Source organism: Mesoplodon densirostris, chromosome 11, assembly GCF_025265405.1.
Source record: "Mesoplodon densirostris isolate mMesDen1 chromosome 11, mMesDen1 primary haplotype, whole genome shotgun sequence".
Lineage (NCBI taxonomy): Eukaryota > Metazoa > Chordata > Mammalia > Artiodactyla > Ziphiidae > Mesoplodon > Mesoplodon densirostris.
Window position 1 is genome coordinate 6339708 of NC_082671.1, and position 23100 is coordinate 6362807.

The window sequence follows — 23100 nt, forward strand, 5'->3', positions numbered from 1 at the left end:
ACGCGCGCTTCTCAGAGCGCGTGCGCGCCCGCGGGGATGGCGGGAGAGGATTGGAGGACTGGCGGCAGGACGGGGAGCTTCAAGTCTGGTTTTGCGCGGGAATTGGAACGGCCGCCGCCGCTGCCGACAGGAGCCTGCGAGCTGCAGGTTTCCAGCCTTGGAGGGGACCATGGTGCGGCCTGCGAGGTGAGTAGTTTATGGCATCCGGCGCGGATGGGGAGGAAAGGCAGGAGGACGCTGTAGGCCGCGTCACCTGTATGGGATGGAGGGAAGGGCCCGAGGACCAGGGTAGCGATGGTGGGACCTACAGCTAAACGCTCTAGACTCCAGTGAGAGCTGCCGCTCCTCGGAAAGGTCCTAGCATCCAAGCTGTTTCCTTCTCTTGGCTCCTTTGACAGTTACTGCCGTTTTTTTAACCCACCCCGTTCAAATAAGGCCTGGTTACAGCGCTTTGCATTTCACCATGCTCCTGCTTACGTGTTATTTCATTTGTTCGTCCCTATACTTCTTTGAGATAGAAAGTTTGGGTCTCCCTATTTTATCAATTTAAAATTCTGGGCACGAAAGCCAGTTTAGCTGAGTCACACAGCTAGTAAGTTACAGGATAACACGCAAACCTCAGCCAGCTGGCGCCAGATCCTCTGTGTTTTCCATTAAATGTACTGTTTGAAACTGTTCCTCCAGTTAATCTCAGTTGAGCACCATGGAGGCCTAGGGTCAGCCGTTCATTTAGTAGAGTTTTGAATATATTTACTTTTGTGCTGGAGGTATATATTTACTAGATACATATATTTACTAGGTGCTGGAGGTTGCAGTCTAGTCAAGGGATGAAGTTAGGAGACGGAAAATGAACATGGCAATGTGAGAGAGTGAGAAGGAGGAAAGCCCTACTTTAATTTTAATTTTAAAAAAATTCTATCGAAGTATAATTATTTATAATGTGTTTCTGGTGTACATACTTTTTCATATTCTTTTCCATTCTGGTCTATTACAGGATGTTGAATATAGCTCCCTGTGCTATACAGTAGGTCCTTATCTATTTTATTTATAGTAGTTTGCACCTGCTAATCCCAAACTCCTAATTTATCCCTCCCCATCCCCTTTCCCCTTTGGTAACCATGTTTGTTTTCTATGTCTGAGTCTGTTTCTGTTTTGTAAGTAAGTTCATTTGTATCATATTTTAGATTCCACATATAAGTGATATCATATGGTTTTTGTCTTTCTTTTTCTGACTTACTTCACTTAGTATCATAATCTCTAGGTCCAGCCATGTTGCTGCAAATGTCATTATTTCATTCTTGTTGACGGCTGAGTAATATTCCATTGTATATGTATACCACACTTCTTCATACATTCATCTGTCGGTGGACATTTAGGTTGCTTCCATGCCTTGGCTATTGTAAGTAGTGCTGCTATGGACATTGGGGTGCATGTATCTTTTCTTTTTTTTTTTTTTTTCTTTTTTCTTTTTTCCATTTTTTTTTATTAGTTTCTGCTTTATAACAAAGTGAATCAGTCATACATATACATCTGTTCCCACATCCCCTCCCTCATGCATCTCCCTCCCTCCCACCCTCCCCATCCCTCCCCTCCAGGCAGTCACAAAGCACCGAGCTGATCTCCCTGTGCTCTGCGGCTGCTTCCCACTATCTATCTACCCTACGTTTGGTAGTGTATATATGTCCATGCCTCTCTTTCGCTTTGTCACAGCTTACCCTTCCCCCTCCCCATATCCTCAAGTCCATTCTCAAGTAGGTCTGTATCTTTATTCCCGTTTTACCCCTAGGTTCTTCATGACATTTTTTTTTCTTATATTCCATATATATGTGTTAGCATACGGTATTTGTCTTTCTCTTTCTGACTTACTTCACTCTGTATGACAGACTCTAGGTCTATCCACCTCATTACAAATAGCTCAGTTTCGTTTCTTTTTATGGCTGAGTAATATTCCATTGTATATATGTGCCACATCTTCTTTATCCATTCATCCGATGATGGACACTTAGGTTGTTTCCAGCTCCGGGCTATTGTGAATAGAGCTGCAATGAACATTTTGGTACATGTATCTTTTTGAATTATGGTTTTCTCCAGGTATATGCCCAGGAGTGGGATTGCTGGATCATATGGCAACTCTATTTTTTTTTTTTTTATAAAGACTTTTTTTTTTTTGCTGTGTTGCGTCTTCGTTTCTGTGCGAGGGCTTTCTCTAGTTGTGGCAAGCGGGGGCCACTCTTCATCGCGGTGTGCGGGCCTCTCACTATCGTGGCCTCTTGTTGCGGAGCACAGGCTCCAGACGCGCAGGCTCAGTAGTCGTGGCTCACGGGCCTAGTCGCTCCGCGGCATGTGGGATCTTCCCAGACCGGGGCTCGAACCCGCGTCCCCTGCACTAGCAGGCAAACTCCCAACCACTGCGCCACCAGGGAAGCCCTGGCAACTCTATTTTTAACAAGAATATGCTTGGCTTTAATATCCTGTCTGAGGCGATGATGAGAAGGACGCATAAAGCACTCACATCTATGATGGTTGTCTTAAGAAAAACAACTTGTGAGGTTGTTTGAGTTGTGAGCCTCTTTTTCATAGAACACCATTTTCACTTGAAAGAACAACTGACTGACAAACTGGGTTATTCACACTTGGGTACTTGGCAGAAGATAAAAATGAAAACTAGAGTTTCATTTAGTGCAGGGGAAGGAGGAAGGAAATTATTTTATTCACTTTGAATATCACTTTCTTCTACTGCCCTCTAAAGTAGTGTAATATACTGTATATTGCCCTCTAAAGTAGTTCGTTTTCAGGTGTCAAGTACAAAGACACTCACCATGTTTTAAATGTCCATTGCATAATGAACATTATTTAATATTGTGGGAGATAAAAGAAAATGGCTTTCAGTGTCAAGAAGTTTATAATCTAATAGGGAAGACAGAATTCATGTATAAAACAAAAGAATACATACAATAGGAACTTCTAAATGCCCAACAGCAATTAAACACTGTATAAACTTTGAGTGATAATTATATTGATTATTCTTACTTTATGTGTTATCTAAATTAACTTTCTTCCTTATCAGGTACATCCAGTATAGTTACATCTTTTTCAGCTAATGCTAAATCCTTGCTGTAAAATGTAAATCATGTTTTTAATTTATATATTCTTTTTTTTTACTGCTCATTTCCCTACATCTTTTTTTAATTTTTGAATTTTATTTTATTTATTTTTTTATACAACAGGGTCTTATTAGTTATGCATTTTATACACATCAATGTATACATGTGAATCCCAATCTCCCAATTCATCCCACCCCCAACCCCCCGCCACTTTCCCCCTCTTGGTGTCCATATGTTTGTTCTCTACGTCTGTGTCTCAATTTCTGCCCTGCAAACCGGTTCATCTGTACCATTTTTCTAGGTCCCACATATATGCATTAATATACGATATTTGTTTTTCTCTTTCTGACTTACTTCACTCTATATGACAGTCTCTAGATCCATCCACGTCTCAACAAATGGACCCCTATAATGTGAATGTTGTTGCATATAATGTTGTCCCAGAGGTCTCTGAGGCTGTCTTCATTTCTTTTCATTCTTTTTTCTTTATTCTGTTCCGTGGCAGTAAATTCCACCATTCTGTCTTCCAGGTCACTTATCTGTTCTTCTGCCTCAGTTATTCTGCTATTGATTCCTTCTAGTGTAGTTTTCATTTCAGTTATTGTATTGATTGTATTGTATTGTATTGTATTGTATTGTATTGTATTGTTATTGTATTGCAAACAAACAGATGGCCAAGAGGCACATGAAAAGCTGCTCAATATCACTAATTATTAGAGAAATACAAATCAAAATTACAATGAGGTATCACCTCACACCAGTTAGAATGAGCATCATCAGAAAATCTACAAACAACAAATGCTGGAGAGGCTGTGGAGAAAAGGGAACCCTCCTGCACTGTTGGTGGGAATGTAAATTAATACAGCCATTATGGAGAACAGTATGTAGGTTCCTCAAAAAACTAAAAATAGAATTACCATATGATCCAGCAATCCCAATACTGGGCATATACCCAGAGTAAACCATAATTCAAAAAGACACATGCACCCCAGTGTTCACTGCAACACTATTTACAATAGCCAGGTCATGGAAGCAACCTAAATGCCCATCGACAGACAAATGGATAAAGAAGTTGTGGTACATATATACAATGGAATATTACTCAGCCATAAAAAGGAATGAAATTGGGTCATTTGTTGTATTGTCCATCTCTGTTTGTTTGTTCTTTAATTCTTCTAGATGTTTGTTCCTTAATTCTTCTAGTTCTTTGTTAAACGTTTCTTGCATCTTCTCCATCTCTGCCTCCATTCTTTTTCCGAGGTCCTGGATCATCTTCACTATCATTATTCTGAATTCTTTTTCTGGAAGATTGCCTATCTCCATTTCATTTAGTTGGTTTTCTGGGGTTTTATCTTGTTCCTTCATCTGGTACATAGCCCTCTGCCTTTTTATCTTTCTGTCTTTCTGTGAATGTGGTTTTTGTTCCACAGGCTGCAGGATTGTAGTTCTTCTTGCTTCTGCTGTCTGCTGTCTGGTGGATGAGGCTATCTAAGAGGCTTGTGCAAGTTTCCTGATGGGAGGGACTGGTGGTGGGTAGAGCTGGCTGTTGCTCTGGTGGGCAGAGCTCAATAAAACTTGAATCCACTTGTCTGCTGATGGGTGGGGCTGGGTTCCCTCCCTGTTGGTTTTTTGGCCTGAGGCAACCCAACACTGGAGCCTACCTAGGCTCTTTGTTGGGGCTAATGGCGGACTCTGGGAGGGCCCACGCCAAGGAGTACTTCCCAGAACTTCTGCTGCCAGTGTCCTTGTGCTCAGGGTGAGACACAGCCACCTCCTGCCTCTGCAGGAGACCCTCCAACACTAGCAGGTAGGTCTGGTTCAGTCTCCCCTGGGGTCACTGCTCCTTCCCCTGGGTCCTGATGCGCACACTACTTTGTGTGTGCCCTCTAAGAATGGAGTCTCTGTTTCCCCCAGTCCTGTTGAAGTCCTGCAATCAAATCCCGCTAACCTTCAAAGTCTGATTCTCTGGGAATTCCTCCTCCCATTGGCAGACCCCCAGGTTGGGAAGCCTGACGTGGGGCTCAGAACCTTCACTCCAGTGGGTGGACTTCTGTGTTATAAGTGTTCTCCAGTCTGTGAGTCACCCACCCAGCAGTTATGGGATTTGATTTTATGGTGATTGTGCCCCTCCTACCATCTCATTGTGGCTTCTCCTTTGTCTTTGGATGTGGGGTATCTTTTTGCTGAGTTCCAGTGTCTTCCTGTCGATGATGGTTCAGCAGTTAGTTGTGATTCTGGTGTTGTCGCAAGAGGGAGTGAAAGCACGTCCTTCCGCTCTGCCATCTTGGTTCAGGGCCTTAATTTATATATTCTTAAGGGAATCCAAACATATTTTTATTTACTCAAGACTATTCATGACCTTAAAGAATGGAGGTGAGAAATTGACATTTGTGTAAATGAAAATTTCTGTTTTCATTACAGGCACAAGAAGCCAGTCAATTACTCCCAGTTTGAGGACTCTGATAGTGATGGTAAGTAGAGCTTCTTATGCCTTCTTTAAACATTTGGAAATTTATTTCCTCACAATTTATAGGATGTGTGTGTGTGTGTGTGTGTGTGTGTGTATGGCTAAAATATGGTTAGTACCAATTGCGTATGAGGTAGGCCTGGAAAAATAATATTCTAAGCACTTAGGATACTTATGTTGATAATTATACTGACAAGAATTATTGGCATAGATCATAACCAAATAGGGCAAGGTAAAATGGCTTCTTAGATCTAAACTCTGTGAGGTCCATGTTTCTCACTGTGGGATTTGTACCCTTTTATCCCTTCCTCTAAGAAGAACACACTTTCTGAGACACAAATGTGTTACAGAATATAATGTGAAATCCCCGTTAATTGTACAATAAAACAAGACATTGAAGAAAGCTCAGGCATGAGCTTTACCCTATTGTGTTTTATATATATATATATATATATATAAAATATATATATATATATATATATATATATATATATATTTGCTTGTCTCTGCTATTAAGAGAACTTTGGTCAAAAAGTTTGAGAAACATTGTTAGATTACATTATACTTAAAGGTAAGTTTTGTGTTTCTTTCTTAGACCATTGGAGTTTTCTGCAGGTCAGATATTTAGTAATTCCTCTGTTTGAAGGAATCTGGTTTTCACCTTGAGCCCAGTCTTACATGTGTCTAATACTTGGGAGAAAAGAGCATAGGGTATAACTTCTAGCTTTTTAATTATTGTCATCAATCTGTCACTAAATTGTTATAAATTGCTGGTTGTATTCTGGAGACTGTGGCATGGGGGTGGGGGGCGAGTCACAAAGTATTATATTCCTACCTGGGGAAGCATAAAAGAGACGACAGGTATTAATAAATGCGAAAGTGCGTGATTCAGACTACACGCACATGAAGGTATCCATACATGTGTCATGTATGAGTTAGAATGCTAGAGCAGCAGTCTTAGCTTGAGTGTCAACAGAAGAACTACCTCACTTCTGAGGATTGGTAGTGCAGAAGACTGGGAGAACAGAATGGGCTGGAAAAGAGCATCCCTTTGCCAAAAATCATTTTCTTCCACTTGTCAATATGATAAAATTATAAAGGGAATTTTAATAATTTTTCTAATGGTTTTGCAGATTTTTAATTAATTGTTCTTTTCTTTGCCACTTACACATACTAGCTTAGTTGCCTTTGCAGGTTTTTGGGGGATTAGTTTTTGATAGATTGATATTTTAAAAAATCAAGGCCACTAAAACAAAGTTGAAAAGCTTGAGGGAGAATAAAGACAAACAGTATACCAACAGTATTTTTTAAGCTGTGGAAAGCAAACAATTTGCTTGTCTTTGCTTTTTTTCTTTTTTTAATTAATTTATTTATTTTTGGCTGTGTTGGGTCTTCGTTGCTACCGGGCTTTCTCTAGTTGCGGCGAGCTGGGACTACTCTTCGTTGCTGTGCGCAGGCTTCTCATTGCGGTGGCTTCTCTTGTTGCAGAGCACGGGCTCTAGGCATGCGGGCTTCAGTAGTTGTGGCATGCGGGCTCTAGAGCGCAGGCTCAGTAGTCGTGGTGCAAGGCTTAGTTGCTCCGCGGCATGTGGGATCTTCCCGGACCAGGGCTCGAACCCGAGTCCCCTGCATTGACAGGTGGATTCTCAACCACTGTGCCACCAGGGAAGCCCCAATTTGCTTATCTTTAAAACTTGAACACACATGGTAATGAACCTCAGCTACCAAGAAAGTAATTTTATTTATTTCTTCCTAAGGAAAAGCAATTTAATATGTTCTTTTATTTTTAATTCACACATGAATAGATGATTTTGTTCCTGCAACTGCACCGTTAAATAAAAAATCCAGAACTACACAAAGGGAGTTAAAACTAGAAAAACCAGAACCTAAACTGAAGAATCTCCAGGAAAAAGACATCCCACTACAAGAGAAAACCCCTAAAAAAAGGTGAGAGGTAAGACATACAGTAAATATGACATTAGGTGTGTTAATTTAAAAGAGAGATAAATTCAAATTCCTGGTCTGAATTGGAATTTGAGCAGCCATCATGGGTCTTATTTTATTTAGTGCATGTAGGAGAACAAGGATGTACCATTAATCCCCTTCTGACTTTCCGAACTTCTTTAAGTTCACAAATGTATGAGAAAATATCCATTTAAGTATTAAGACAATCATAATTACCAAGTTTAGAAGGTATGACTTGCATTTACAAGACCTAGTACCTGTCTCTGCAGTCCTCAGGTTTTACAAGACTACTTTGTTAAAAATTACATTTGTCAGGACAGTTTTATGAGATTTAAAACCACGTATCTGTAACATATGAGATGATGGATGTTCCCTAGACTTCTTGTGGTCATCATTGCATGATGCATGTAAGTCAGATCACTGTGACTCACTGTAATGTACACCTTAAACTTATACAGTGCTGGATGTCAATTATATGTCAGTAAAACTGGAAGAAAAAAGTTAAACCATGTATTTTTCTAGAGATAAAAAATATTTTCTCTTTATGTTACTGAGTTTTGTCCAGCAGTGAGCAGGACCTGTGGTTTCTAGACTCACCCTGGAGTTCCATTAGTCAGTACCAAGAGAGAGGGTAAAATGAGGGAAGGAAGCCCCAAGAGGCTTGCACTATGGGGAGGAGGGATACTGACAAATGGAACGTAGGACGTGTGATGCTTTACTGCTACAATAAATGTGAGGAAAGTTAATTAACATAGAGAGACTTAGCCCGTGTCCTTCTCCTTACTTTTTTCTTTTTTGTTTTTGAGCTTCTTGTACTACCTTTAAAATATAGTTAACAAAACAACCCATGGATGGGAGAAAATATTTGCAAATCATAGAACCCATTAGGGACTTGTATCTGAATATATAGTGAACTCTTACAGTCCAACAATAAAAAGAATAATGACCCAAGTTAGAAATGGGCAAAGGACTTGAATAGACACTTCTTTAAAGAATATATACAAATGGCTGATAGCACGTGAAAAGATGCTCAACATCCCTAGCCATCAGGGAAATACAAATCAAAACCACAATAAGATAACATGTCACGCCCAGAGGGATGGCTGTAAGCATAAGGACAGACAATAGCAAGTGTTGAGGAGGATGTGGAGAAATGGAAACCCTCACACATTGCTGCTGCAAATACAAAATGGTGCAGCCACATTGGACAACAGAGTAGCAGTTCCTTGAAATAAACAGTTATTATATGACCCAGCCTAGGTATATACCCCAGAGAAATAAAAATCTATGCCCACACAAAAACCTGTACATGAATATCTATAGGAGCATTATTCATAATAGCCAAAAAAATGGAAGTCATCCAAATGTTTATCAACCAATGACTGGATAAGTGAAATGTGATATATCCATACAGTGGAATATTATTCAGCAATAAACAGAAATGAAGTACAGGGAGGGGGAAGGGGAAGCTGGGACGAAGTGAGAGAGTGGCATGGACATATATACACTACCAAATGTAAAACAGATAGCTAGTGGGAAGCAGCCGCATAGCACAGGGAGGTCAGCTCGGTGCTTTGTGACCACCTGGAGGGGTGGGAGACGCAAGAGTGAGGAGATAAGGGGACATATGTATATGCATAGCTGATTCACTTTGTTATAAAGCAGAAACTAACACACCACTGTAAAGCAATTATACTCCAATAAAGATGTTAAAAAAAAAGAGAGAAATGAAGTACTGATATATTGTGCAATATGGATGAACCTTGAAAACATTGTAGGGAGCCAAAGAAGCCTGGCACAAAAGGCCACATATTATATGGTTCCAGTAATACGACATGTCTGGAATAGACAAGTCCACAGAAACAGAAAGTAGATTAGTGGTTGCCAGATGTTAGGGAGGGGGAAACGGGGACTGACTGCTAGTGGATATGAGGTTTCTTTTTGGGCTGATGACAGTGTTCTGAAATTACATAGTGGTGATGCTTTCACAGCTCTCTGAATATACTAAAAGCTGCTGAATTGTATGCTTCAAAAGGGTGGATTTTATACTGTGTGACTTACATCTCAATAAAATTGTTATTTTAAAAAATAAATCCTTCAAGGTGCATCTCAGTATTACCTCCTTTACATAGCCTTTTCTTACCTTCAGACCTTTTCAAACCTTTCTTTGCTTTCTCTTCCTCTTAAGCACTATAGCACTCTTGACCACCTTGAACAGGAGACGTGGTAATCTTTTTATATAGGGTAATTATTATGGGACTTGTTTTCCTACCTCCTCATTAACTGCAGACTTTTTGAGGGCACTTTTAATATCCTGTCTAGTGCAATGCCGCACAGAGTAAGTACTTGCTGAAATATTTGTCAAAATCCAGATTGGGTGGAACAGATGTAAAAAAAAAAGTAATTTCAATTTAATAAAGGAGCTATAACAGCTGTCTAAAGAGGTGTGGGTGAGGTCAAGGAACATTTCTAAGTGGAAGTGATGTTTGAGCCACGTCCGTTCTCAGCTGGGCAGGTGCTTCCCACCTGGACGGAGCTGGTGGTGAGGAAGAGACATCACAATGAAATGGACATTGTCACGTGATGCTCCTATTTCAAATCTGTTCTGCTGGGTCCAACATGACACTTAACATTTCGGGAGGCTTAACGTTAAGGAGCAATTATGATCATGATTATTTTTGAAGAACATCTTTCTGAGGTTGGAAAGAGACTCTTAGTCACTGAGGAAAATCTCAGATTTTAGTTGAGATTGATAGTTTACAAGCTCATTATTATTTGTGTGTCTATTTTAGAATGCCTTTAGATGATAAGCTCTACCAGAGAGACCTAGAAGTCGCACTGGCTTTATCAGTGAAGGAACTTCCAGCCGTCACCATTGATGTGGAGGAGTCTCAAGATAAAAGTAACTTTATTTTTGATAATTATCTTTAAAGCCTTCTTATTGCTTTTGTAATCATTTCGTTGGATGAGCCTTTGCAGAGGGAAGAATGTAGTTTTAAAACTTTGGACTAAAAAAGGAACAATTTGCAGAGGGTGCCGTTGGATTCAGTTGTTTATTCTGTTGCATAAATCTCATCCACACATAAATACCTCTCTGCTGCCTAACACTCAGATTCAACCGGAGGACGTGGACTATGACCCTGCATGTCCAAAGTTCATCTTTATATGCAGTGAAAATTTAATTTCATGATCCAATAAATTGACCTATACATCCGAACAATCCACCTTCTTCCTCTCCAAATTCAGATTAGTTAAACATAATCTAATGGTGGTCATTTTTATTTTTTACAGAGGCTAAAGGTACTAATTTGGTTAGCAAGCTCAGTAGACTTGATAGATTTATGACTGCTGGCTTTATCTGTGGATTTTTCTGGCAATTGGTCAGCAGATGGCAATATTGATATTCTGGAGAAGCAGCAATCATTATTCCCGGAAAAGACATTAAAATTGCTTGGTTGCTTTTTGGATTAAACTGCTTTGGCCTAACTTCTTTTATCTTGGAGGATATTTTCAGCCCATTTGCTTATTTAGGGGTATAGATGTTTAAGTCAGTAGTGCTTCCTGTTTGAAAATAAGTGAGATAGTGTGGATTCGGGGGCCCTTTTAGTAATCAGGCGTCAAAGAAACTGAAAAAGAGAATTGTCATGGATCTAAAACTGAGAAAATGAAAATCTCTTTCCTGTAAGAGATCGTGGCATCGTATAGCCAGGTTTCCTTGGAAGTACCACTTCTCCAAGAGTAGTAATACCAATCATCATGACTTAAAGTTCTCTTAAAATACTCTAGATCATTTTAAAGTTGTGATAATGATTGAAGAGGCTTTACATTAGTAAAAGCGTGGATCTGCCTACACAGAAATGATAGTTAATGTTTGACCACTGTTTCCTTTGTGCTGGGCACCACAATAAGCAATTTCCACATTCAGTCAATATTTAATTCCCCACAATAGCCTCATTTAATCCCCACACTGTTTTTTTTTTTTTGGGTTTTTGGGTTTTTTTGGCTGCGTCGGGTCTTCGTTGCTGTGCGTGGGCTTTCTCTAGTTTCGGCGAGCCGGGGCTGCTCTTCCTTGCGGTGCGCGGGCTTCTCACTGCGGTGGCTTCTCTGGTTGCGGAGCACGGGCTTTAGGCATACAGGCTTCAGCAGTTGTGGCACACGGGCTCAGTAGTTGTGGCTCGTGGACTCTAGAGCGCAGGCTCAGTAGTCGTGGCACACGGGCTTCGTTGCTCCGTGGCATGTGGGATCTTCCCGGACCAGGGCTCAAACCCGTGTCCCCTGCATTGGCAGGCGGATTCTCAACTACGGCACCACCAGGGAAGCCCCCCAGACTGTTTTTATCTCCACATTATAGATGAGGAGATTAAGTCTTGTAGAGGATAAGCAACTTTCCCCTGGTATATTGCCGATTTAAGAGCCTGAATTTGAACTTAAGTCTGATTAAAGTTTGTGTGATTTCAGAGCCAAAACTTCCTAACCGTATGTTAGCCTCGCCAAGTAAAGTCACTGTGCTAGTTTGAACCTGGATCAGCGGTCCCCGACCTTTTTGGTGCCAGGGACCGGTTTTGTGGAAAACAGTTTTTCCACGGTGGGGAGGGGGAGAATGGTTCAGGCGGTAATGCGAGCGGTGGGCAGGGATAGGGAGCGGCTGTAAATACAGATGCAGCTTCGCTCACTCGCCGCTCCCCTCCTGCTGTGTGGCCCAGTTCCTAACAGGCTGCGGACTGGCACCAGTCCACAGCCCAGGGGTTGGGGACCCCTGGTCTGGATCATTTATCTGTATCTAAATGGTATTAGATTTTAGCACTTATCTTCCGATTTCTAGACATTGGTTGATTAGGGTGCTTTCTTCTTCCTTATATTTAGCCATTGACAAACATGGCAATAGTGAAACAGAAGCAGTGAGTAAACCTCCTCATATCTCCAACTGCAGTGTAGCCAGTGATTACTTAGGTAAGTTTTTGATATTCATAATATTTTTTCCATCGACATTTTCTAACTCTTATTGAAATTCCTGAAACTGTAACTAGAACCAAGGTGTTCACATTTGTGAAGGTTCTCTTCACCCCTTCTCCCTTGTTTCTTTCTGTTTCAGTTTTCCTCTCTTTTAACTGCAGACCCAGTTTCTTCCCTGGTGGAGGGTCACGACTACCCATGGCTTCTAGTTGACATCAGTTGAACACTGAAGAAAGGGGCTCTATCTTCCCAGCTCCATTTTGAAAATTCTTGGGGAAAGACTCTTCCAGTGTGGGCCTTGGACTTTTGCTTAACTCAGACTGTTGCCAGGAGACTGATGTATTATGATTGACCCAGATTGGGCTGTGTGGTCTGTTACTAGAAACACAGGAAGGACAAAGCTGGGCAAATAAAAAGAGCAGGTGTACTAGAAGTCTACTCCACAGTTCTTTAAATGTTACCTGGCACAAAAAGTTTCGTTGATTTTTTTTTTTATCCTGAAGATCTGGATAAGATCACGGAGGAGGATGATTCCCAGGGTTCTCAGCGGAGAAGAAAAGCAGCTTCCCAAGCCGTGGTCCAGCAGAGGAAGATTCTTTTGGAAAACAGTGACGGCGACGGTGCCGATGACTCCGAACCAGACTTTGCAACTGGTAGGTTATGTCCTAACTCAAAATTAACCCTATGGAGAGTCAGTAGAAAGTTCTTGGAGACCATGAACGTATGCAAAGCACTGCTAAACGTTTGGTGTCTGCAAACTTGAGGAATACACAGGACAGTTCAATTCAGCTATGGCATTTGGGGGAAAAGCTTTATCTGGAGGTGACCTTTAAGCTGTGCCTTAAAAAATGAGTAGCATTTAGGGGTGAAATAGCACTTCTGACTGATAAAAGGGCATAAACAGGAGAACAGGCAAGTGCACATACAAGAGCTCAGTGGCGCTGGAGGTTCCTCAAAAAGCTAAAACTAGGACCACCTCAGGATCCAGCAGTTCCACTCCTGAGTATTTATCCAAAGAAAACAAAAGCACTAATTAGAAAAGATATCTGCACCCGCATGTGCACTGCAGCATTATTCACAGTAGCCAAGATGTGAAAGCAACCTAAGTGCCCGTCAGTAGATGAAGGGATAAAGAGGATGTGGTATATGTGTGTGTCCACACACACACACACACACACACACACACACACACAGTGACTATTACTCAGCCATAGAAAACATGCCATTTGCAGCAACATGGGTGGACCTAGAGGGCATTGTGCTAAGTGAAATAAGTCAGACAGAGAAAGACAAAAACTGTATGATTTCACTTATATGTGGAATCTAAAAAACAAAACAAATGATCAAACAACAAAACAGAAACAGTTACAGATACAGAGGACAAACAGGTGGTTGCCTGAGGGGAGGAGGGTGGGGAGAGGAAAGAAATAGTTGAGGGAGATTAAGAGGGACAGACTTCCAGTTGCAAATTAAATGAGTCATGGAAGGTACAGTGTGGGGAATATACTCAATAATTATGTAATATCTTTGTGTAGTGACAGATGGTAACTAGCTTATTGCGGTGATCATTGTGAAATGTATAGAAATAGCGAATCACTGTGTTGTGTACCAGGAGCTAACACAGTGTTGTAGGTCAATTATACTTCACAGACAAACTCATGGAAAAAGAGATCAGGGTTGTGGTTACCAGAGGCAGGTGTTGGGGGAGGGGGAATGGGATGGAGGCAGTCAGTAAGTACACACGTGCAGCTATAAGATAAATAAGCACTAGGGATATAACGTACAACAGGATGAAGACGATGAGCACAGCTCTGTGTTTCATATGAAAGTTAAGAGAGTAAATCCTAAGAGTTCTCATCACAAGGAAAACATTTTTTTCGATTTCTTTAATCTTGTGTCTGCGAGATGATGGAGGTTCACCAGACTTCTTGTGATGGTCACTTCATGATGAACGTAAGTCACATCGTTATGTTATACACCTTAAACTTACACAGTGCTGCATGTCAGTTATATCTCAATAAAACTGGAAGAAACAAAAGAAAAAGACGTAGAAACACACACACACACACACACAGAGTTCAGTGAGGTTTGCAGGGAAGGCAGAATGTGATGGAGGTTGGAGAGGCTGCCTGGTGCCAGATCGTGAAGGGTCTCAAGCCTGCTTTACCTTAAATGGAAGGACAGACATGTTCCCTGATACACTCAGTGTCCTTCAAGGAGCAGTACTACCAGTTTATTTCCATCTGCCCTGAGCCAAGAATGACTCACTCTCCCATCCCCCCAGAGCTGGTTGTTTATTATACTTGAATGCGCTGCTGGATTCATTTCAGACAACCTGAGTTATCTGGGACAGGGTCCCTTCTTTAAGTGACATTTCAGAGTTTTCCTCCTTCACTGGCTCACCCTAGATGAGAAGAGAAAGGAACTTCTGTGACCTTCAGTGGGAAAAGAAAAGTGAAAATGGAGAGAATCAAGGCTTTTCTTAAGGACATCTAAAGATACCCCAAATCTATAACCTGAGTGTCTGGGCCTTCCAGATTTCCCAGTATGAGATGCTAGTGACTTGGGATTCTGGGAACTCCATTTCCCCACCTCCAGTTTATTTAAATAGCATTATAGCCTGCTCCTACAGTTTATATTATAGCCTGCTTCTCCTCTCAAGCCAAGAAAAGAACACATGAGATACCATAACTATTGGGGTTATAGGAAGCTGTATCCTCCTAGATTCTATAGTCTGAAATTTTGGAGAAACTTCTCCACTGCTTGCCCTCCCTGAACCTAGATCCTCTTGGGAATCCAGAAATAATTATTTGATTTCGCAAGGTACTATTTATAGCGGCCTTCATGTGATCTGCTGACCTTATATGGTGAATTCTGTATAACACGGTAACTATTATGTGAATACATGGGTTGATTATCTGTTTTTAAAATTTTATTTGTGTGGGAAGAGTGATAGAATAAGGACGTCACAATTTGAAGATTGTAATGACATTGTTGATTTAGGCAAAGATCATCAATAGAAGGCTGACGAGGATCTTTACAATGGAGAATTCAGGCTGGCGTCAGCTGAACCAGCCAGGAGTGGGGCAGCCATACATTCTGTGCTTTCTGATATGACTGACATAATATGGAGAACAGAGCATCACCTGTGATGTGTATTCTTGCCCAAAAAAGTAATAATAATAATGTGAGCTTGATTCTAATTGAGCCTTGAGAAAATTCCAGCTCACAGGAAATGCAAGAGTTAGTTAAGTGATACCATGAGGAAGAAAACAGACCAATCCAGAATGTAGGACATTCCATAGGACAACTGACCTGGTTGCTTCAACATGTCAAAGGCATGGGAGGAAAAGGGATGGGATATTGCTCTATATTAAAAGTGATTAATATGGGCTGGATAGAAGATGATTCCAAGAAACTATTGTTGATATCGTTAGATATGATAATGACGTGTTTTTTATAAGTCCGTGTTTTTTAGAGATGCATTCTGAAGTATGTGGAAATGTAATAATGCAGTGTCTTGGGTTTATTTTTATATACTCTGAGAAGGAAAGGGAAGAGAAGATAGGTAGATGAAACAAATGTTGCAAAATGTTGATGATTGTTGAATCTGGGTGGTAGTTTATTATTATCTACTGTTGTGTATGTTTGAAAATTTTCATATATATATATATATTTTACATAAAATATATTATTCCATATAGATAGGTAGATATTATATATGGTGGGTATGACAGTGTTTATCTCTGAGTGAGGAGATGAGGGAGTGGGCTTTCTTCTTCCTTAATACTTTTTTGGTATGGTCGGCATCTTCTACAGTAAGCATGTACTGCATTTGTAATAATGTATAAAAAAGTGTAAAAAGGTTTTTTATGAATATAGGGCTAATCCTTATTTACACTTAATTTTCACAGTTTAGTATTTACAGGACATGATTTTCTGATCCTCTCTTCCCCCGAAAAATAGAAGAATCATTGCTTAACTCTCGAGTATTCTCTATGCTTTTTTCCAGAAGCTGTAGCTACTTAACACATTCCATCACTGGCTTGTATCATCCCATGCAGAATAGAAAGGAGTTTGTGGGAAATCAGAGGTGTGTCCCAGGTGAAATCATACACAGGATTGTCAGTTAAGATGGTTATGGTACGGTCAGTCTCTTCTCCATTCCCAGTGGGTTTCTGTTCCGGCATGTTGAAGTTGGTGTGATTAAGGAAAGGCATACGGTTATTATTACCATCAACGTTATCGTTTTGGAAGAGCAGCTAATGTTATACCCAGCCGTTCTTCTCAAAAGTTGCTGAGTTAAACTGGTAAAATCAGAAGTAAAGATTACTGATGGGAAATTAATGATAATAGCAATAGCAAGCAATGCTCTTCTGTTCGCTATATGCCAGATGTTATTCTTTCCCTATATTAACTCACTTAATCTGCACAACAACCCTGTGATGCAGGTTTTAGGGTTCTCCCTATTTTATACATAGGAAACTGAGGCACATTGAAGTTAGGGACCTGTCTCAGGTCACACGACGTGTCAGTGGAGGGGCCAGGATCCAGACCCAGGCACCATGCATTGTTTTGCCTCTGGAAAATCTGGTGCAGAAAACGAAGTGGAGGCACTAGAAGCCTCACCATTTTTTTTTTTTTTTTTTTTTTTTGCCACGCTGAGCGCCGTTTGGGATCTTAGATCTTAGGATTGAACTCCCTGCAGTGGAAGCGTGGAGTCCTAACCACTGGACCGCCAGGGAAGTCCCAGAAGCCTCACTTTTTAGAACCTTTTAGAGATGAGGTATGTGATCTTCTGTTTCAGGTGAGGATTCTGAGGACGATTCTGATTTTAGTGAGAGTGAAGATGACGAAAGTTTCACTGTGAGAAAAAGTAAAGTTAAAGAAATTAAAAAGAAAGAAGTGAAAGGGAAATCTCCAGTTGAAAAGAAAGAGAAGAAAGCCAAATCCAAACGGGATGATGTGGGTAAGAGCAGTCCCCCATACGTCACTTCGTACTGGATATGCTTGCTTGCTTGCTTACCGTGCTTCTCTCACCTTTGCCTTTAGTCTCCTTAACCTTTTGCCAGCGATCGTTTCTTGTTAAGGTCCGTGGAAGAGAGCAGGCTGGGGTGGGGAAGGCAGAAGGGCAGATAGGGGCACTGACCCCACCCCCCCAGCACGGACTGTTTGTCTCCCTTCATGCTGGGCCTCCCTCTGAGTGGCTCCTGTCACCTGCGTTTCACAGCGACAAAACTGAGGCTCCGAGAGGTTAAACCGTTGGTTGGAATTCTTATACCTGATAAGCGAGGGGCTAGAATTTGCACCCAGGCTTGTCCATTCCGAGTGTAAATCTGTCCATTAGACCACATTTTCTCCACACGATTAAACGGGGAAGTTGGCGTGATTCTCATTTTCTGCTGTTGCACGTGACTCAGTCTTTGAGTTGAGAATGCTTTTGTCATGTGTTTAGGGCCCTGTGGTTTCTTCAGAATGAGTTCAGTTAGGAGAAACCAGTTTCACAATAAAACTTTTGGAATTTGTGACGACTTGAACGTGGAATATTTGTTTCTTGTGTAAAAGAAGTTAGGATATTTTTGAGTTCATAACATACAATAGATTATTGTAAAATATAACTTCCTTTAACCTGCTTTGTTTTACTTATTGATAGATATTTTTATGTCTTGGTTGTTTAATATATGTACTGTTAGAAACTAAACTTTCCATTATTCAGACCCCATTCATTAAGGGTGGGCATTGCTCTCACCTTAAGTAGCATGGTGCTGAGTACCGGTGCTGAGTACTTACTAAGAAATGAGAACTAAGTACTGATTGAGTCGTATTCCTCCCACCACTGTATTCTCAATTAGCCAGGTTTTAATTGGTGTGTTTTCTGTTTTTTGTTTTTTTTGTTTGCAATTGGCAAATTCATCTGGTTTCCAGAAATTAGATTTTAAATGTAGGGGTTTTTAGAGATAAAGCTGTGTATTAGTTTCCAATTGCTGCTGTAAAAATTTATCACAAATTCAGTGGCTTAAATCAACACAGATTTATTACTTTACTGTTCTGCAGGTCATAGGTTCAAAATTTTCCTCACTCAGCTAAAATTAAGCTGCTGGCAGAGCTCTGTTCCTCTGTGGAAGTTCAAGGGGAGAAGATCCCCCTTTGCTGCCTTTTCTAGCTTCTAGAGGCCACCTGCTCTCTGACAGGTGGTCCACTTCTCCCTTCAGAGCCATCACATAACTCTCATTCTCCTACTTCTCACTTTCACTTATAAGCACCCTTGTGAGTACACTGGGGCCATCGGATAATTCAGGATAATCTCCCCATCTCCAGATCCTTAATTTAGTCACAGCTGCTAAGTCCCTTTGCTGTGTAAGGTAACATGTGCACACATTCTGGGAATTAGGAGACAGGTCTCTTTAAGGGACTGCCTACCACAAACTGATAGGAAAAAGTCATTGACAATAGGAAAAAACCTAACATGAATATATTTCATATTTTCTTCAGATGTTTGTTTATGCTTTCTCACCAAAACATTCTAAAAACTAAAGATAAAATTTCAGTTTCCACGTTGGAGTTCGCTGCTTAAAGTCTTCCCTATACCCTGGAGCAAGTTGCTTCCTGAGAAAATTTCCTATGTAATATTAGAAGTAAAGTTTAACAGCTAAATAATGGGATTAAGAATTTGGAAAGATGGATTATATTTCTAGTCCCACTAATGTACTGATAACCTCTAAGCATCTCTGACGTGGCAGGTGTTATAATTTTTCCCTGAATAGAGAAAATTGCAAGAGCTATGGTGTCCAGTATGGTAGCCACTAGCCAAAGTAGCTCTATCATATTTAAATTAATTTAAATTAGATAAAATTTAAAAGTCAGTTCCTTGGTTTTGCACACCACATTTCAAGTGCTCACTAACTGTATGTGGCTTGTGGCTACCGCATTGGACAACACGAAATACAGAACGTTCCCATCACGGCAGAAAAGTCTGTGGGATGGGGCTGACCTAGAGAATGTAGATGTTAACGTTAAGAAGAGTGTATAGTGAAAATGTTCATATGCACATGCAGTTAGATGCCACTTAGGTATCTCGAAGCAAGCATTATCTGAAAGTGAATTTGTATTCTGCTTCTCCTCCCTCCATCAAAAACAAACAAACAAAAAACCCAAACCCACTCCCATTCTGTGTTCATTCTCTGGGTAAATGGTGCCATCAGATGGTGTGTTCCTGACAGGAACTTGCCAATCATGATTATTCCCTCATCTCCAGCATGCCTCCCCCTTCTAATTACTAAAAGCCATCCACTCTGCTGTTTTCCCTCCTTTCTCCCCCTTAGTTCAGGCCCTGATCCCCTCTCACCTGGGTTACCACAGAGCCGTCTAGGTGGTCTGCTTTTACACTGCCCTCGGCAAGATGCTTCTAGATGTAGGTTCCCTGCCCCGTGACCGCCTCTAGAGTCTGTCATCTCTCTCACCATGTTGCACTGTACGCATCTCTGTACTTTTCTGCCCTTTCTACTAGAGTCTAGTGATTGGACCATAAATTTCTAGAGCCTAATAAAATGTCTCACTGACATATTCCGATGAGACACTATTGTGTGATGATTACAAGTGTGGACTCTGGACTCAGACACTTACTAGCTCTCAAACTACAGGCAGATTGTTTAACCTCTGTTTCCTTAACTGACAGTAGGGATAGTCACTTCTGTATTGGAGTTGCTCTAAGGGTTAGAGGTAATGTATATGATATGCTTACCATACTTCCTAGCATGTAATGCTCATAAAAGATGGCTATTCTTAGACTCTCAATAAATGTTGATTAATGAGTTTTTCAAACTTATGATTCTGCTTCTTTAATTCTTATAAGCTTATGTAACTTGATAATTTTCACACATACATGCTAGACTTTATCTTCCTCTGTGACCCCTTTTTTATATATATTTTTCAAATAAGTGACTTCAGTAGATTCTGCTCCTGCTGCTGTCAAGTTAGAATCTTGGCCCTCACCGAAAAAGGTTTCTCCTTCTTCAGAGGCAACAAGGAAGCCGTTACAAATACGAAGTCCTCCAGCTGAAAGCAAGAGACCTAAGTGGGTCCCACCAGGTATGGTATATTTATTTACTGCTCAAGGGCAGGGGCTTGGAAAATTACCACTAGTAGATTTGTTTTTTCTTAGTTGTAAATGTTACATATGAGCACTTCCTCATATTATTTTTTTAATTTATTTTTATTTTATTAAAAAAATTTTGGGGGGCTGTGTTGGGTCTTCGTTGCTGCACGCGGGCTTTCTCTAATTGCGGCGAACAGGGGCTACTCTTCGTTGCGGTGCGCAGGCTTCTCATCGTGGTGGCTTCTCTTGTTGCAGAGTGTGGGCTCTGGGTGTGCAGGCTTCAGTAGTTGCAGCCTGCGGGCTCAGTAGTTGTGGCTCGCGGGCTCTAAAGCTCAGGATCAGTTGTGGCGCATGGGCTTGGTTGCTTCGCGGCATGTGGGATCTTCCTGGACCAGGGCTCAAAACCGTGTCTCCTGCATTGGCAGGCGGATTCTTAACCACTAAGCCACCAGGAAAGTCCCGGAAGATTAGTTATTGAAATAATGAAGCTTTGTCAGTTCAAGGATAATCCTTAGTGTATTTCTTCTGAGAATAATTAGTGACTCCGCAACAAAAGAATTTTAAAAGTATTGATATAATGACTGTAGAAATTTGAAGGTAGCATCAGCAAAAAGATAAAAATGAAATAACGGATTGATGGGTAAGGAGTCACGTCATAAAACACAAAGTGCTTATAAATTCATTGTGGGGAAGGGCCGGGCAGGTGACAGAGGTGAGGGAATCGGGCCTGGGGAGGAAGCGTGAGTGAGCGGGCGTTGCTGCCCTCGAGAGCGCGTGCCCTCTGGAAGGAAGCCGCCCTTCCTCTGCTCCACCTGGTTGTCAACATGCAGGATTATGGGCCTCGTGTTTCCACGTCTTGAGTTTTTCAAGAGGAGCCAGAAGTACAGATTTTAGTGTGAAACCTCCTAGTTCTTAAAAGTGGATTTTTTAAAACACCATGTGGACCAAACAGTATATCTGAGAGCAGGATTTGACCCTCAGGTTGCCACCTAGCCTCCTGTCTTATACGAATGTGAGAAGACCAGCAAGATTCCAATGGGAAAATGAGCCAAGGACATAACATACCACTGCCCCCAAGAAGTACAACTAGAAACCAATATGAAAAGAATTGCAGCCTCACTGGTAATCAAGGAAATGTAAATTAAAATAATAAAACACTGTTTTATACCTCTCAAACTAGAAAATAATAAAGCTGTATCAACCAATGCACTCTGGGTTGTGGGGTAGCAGGTATAATTATTTATTATAAATTTATAATCCCTTTACAGGACAGCTTGACAGGAGCCATAAAAATAAATCGATCTTTTGACTTAGGAACTAATCTTGGGAATTTATCCTTAAAAAGAATTCAAAAGAAGGAAAAGTAGTAAGTGGTCAGTAGTAAGTGATTTCTTTATAGCCATTTATAGAAAAGTGGTGAAAAATTGGAAACAACCCAGAAGTTTGTTGTAGGAATTTGATCAATATGTGGCACGTATGTGCAACTAAGTATGATAATTCAGATGGCTGGAAACATGGAAATGTTCATAAAACCTTTGTATGAAAAAAGTACACACACTTGTACTTATTACGGCTAAAATCATGATCAGCTACGAACATACATGTGGATAAATTCTGAAATTTAATACTCGTTGGAAATGATTCCTCTATTAGAGTGGTAGCATAAATGAAACTAGTATAAATAAAGAAAAATGGTATTTGTCATATTTAAACTTATGTGATATTTGAAAAAATAGATTCTATAAGGAGTACTTGTAAAAGTTGTAGAATTTTGTAAAAATGCGTTAGATTTTGCTACTACTTTAGAAATTATAATTCCATTCATTTTTTTATGTCTTTACAATCAGTGTTCTTTGCTCCTAACTTTCCTATTTAGCTCTCACATTTAAAGTTTCGGTGTCATTACCTTGGCCTCTGAGGATGTTTGAAAATATGCAATGCTATATATTTTCTGCTCTTTAGTACTTCCCATTCTTTTGATCTAATATGTAACTTGATAGAACCTGCATAGCAGAAAAAATGCTTAACTCCTTTTTTTGGCCTCTTCTGTTTTATAAACTGACCTTTGGTACGAGATTTCTGACGTTCTCAGCATCAGGTGATCTGTCTTCTTGCAGCGGTGTCTGGAAGCAGCAGCCGTAGCCCACTGGCAAGAGTGTCTGTGAAGTCTCCAACTCAGAGTCTCCGCCTTGGCTTGTCCCGATTAGCACGAGTTAAACCTTTGCATCCAAATGCTGCTAGTAGCTGAGTGTAGTGGCAAGAAAATGTTTGATTAAGAAGATCTCACTTTTATAAGCATGTTTATATTTGTGTTTATATTTGAGGAGGGTATTGTAACATAAATGAATCCTTTGAAGTTGTATAAATGATCTCTACCTGTTTTGTGATCGTTCTCTGAAAAGCTCTCTGAGACTTCAGTAAGAGGTTTGTTTATAAGAATTATCTTGGAATGTCATTCCCTTCTGAAGAGCATATTGTCTTTCCCTTATATGTATATAATAAAGTCATTGTCATTA

At 40.6% G+C, this 23100-nt stretch overlaps 1 protein-coding gene across 4 annotated transcripts; it reads left to right on the top strand.

The window, feature by feature from the left end:
• The first annotated feature begins 36 nt into the window (after positions 1–36).
• RAD51AP1 (RAD51 associated protein 1) lies at positions 37–23100 on the top strand. Of its 4 annotated transcripts, XR_009533836.1 has the most exons (10): positions 37–186; positions 5526–5575; positions 7377–7518; positions 10329–10438; positions 12400–12486; positions 12993–13142; positions 17297–17458; positions 20428–20577; positions 21566–21706; positions 22702–22785. XR_009533836.1 is itself a non-coding variant. In XM_060113765.1 (9 exons), exons 1-9 carry the CDS (start codon positions 170–172, stop codon positions 22830–22832), a joined length of 999 nt encoding a protein of 332 aa, XP_059969748.1. In that variant the 5' UTR covers positions 37–169; the 3' UTR covers positions 22833–23100. The 4 variants fall into 4 exon arrangements, 3 of the variants coding, with proteins under 3 accessions (XP_059969748.1, XP_059969750.1, XP_059969749.1); XM_060113765.1 differs by lacking the exon at positions 21566–21706 and having other exon boundaries at positions 22702–23100; XM_060113767.1 differs by having other exon boundaries at positions 21566–22794.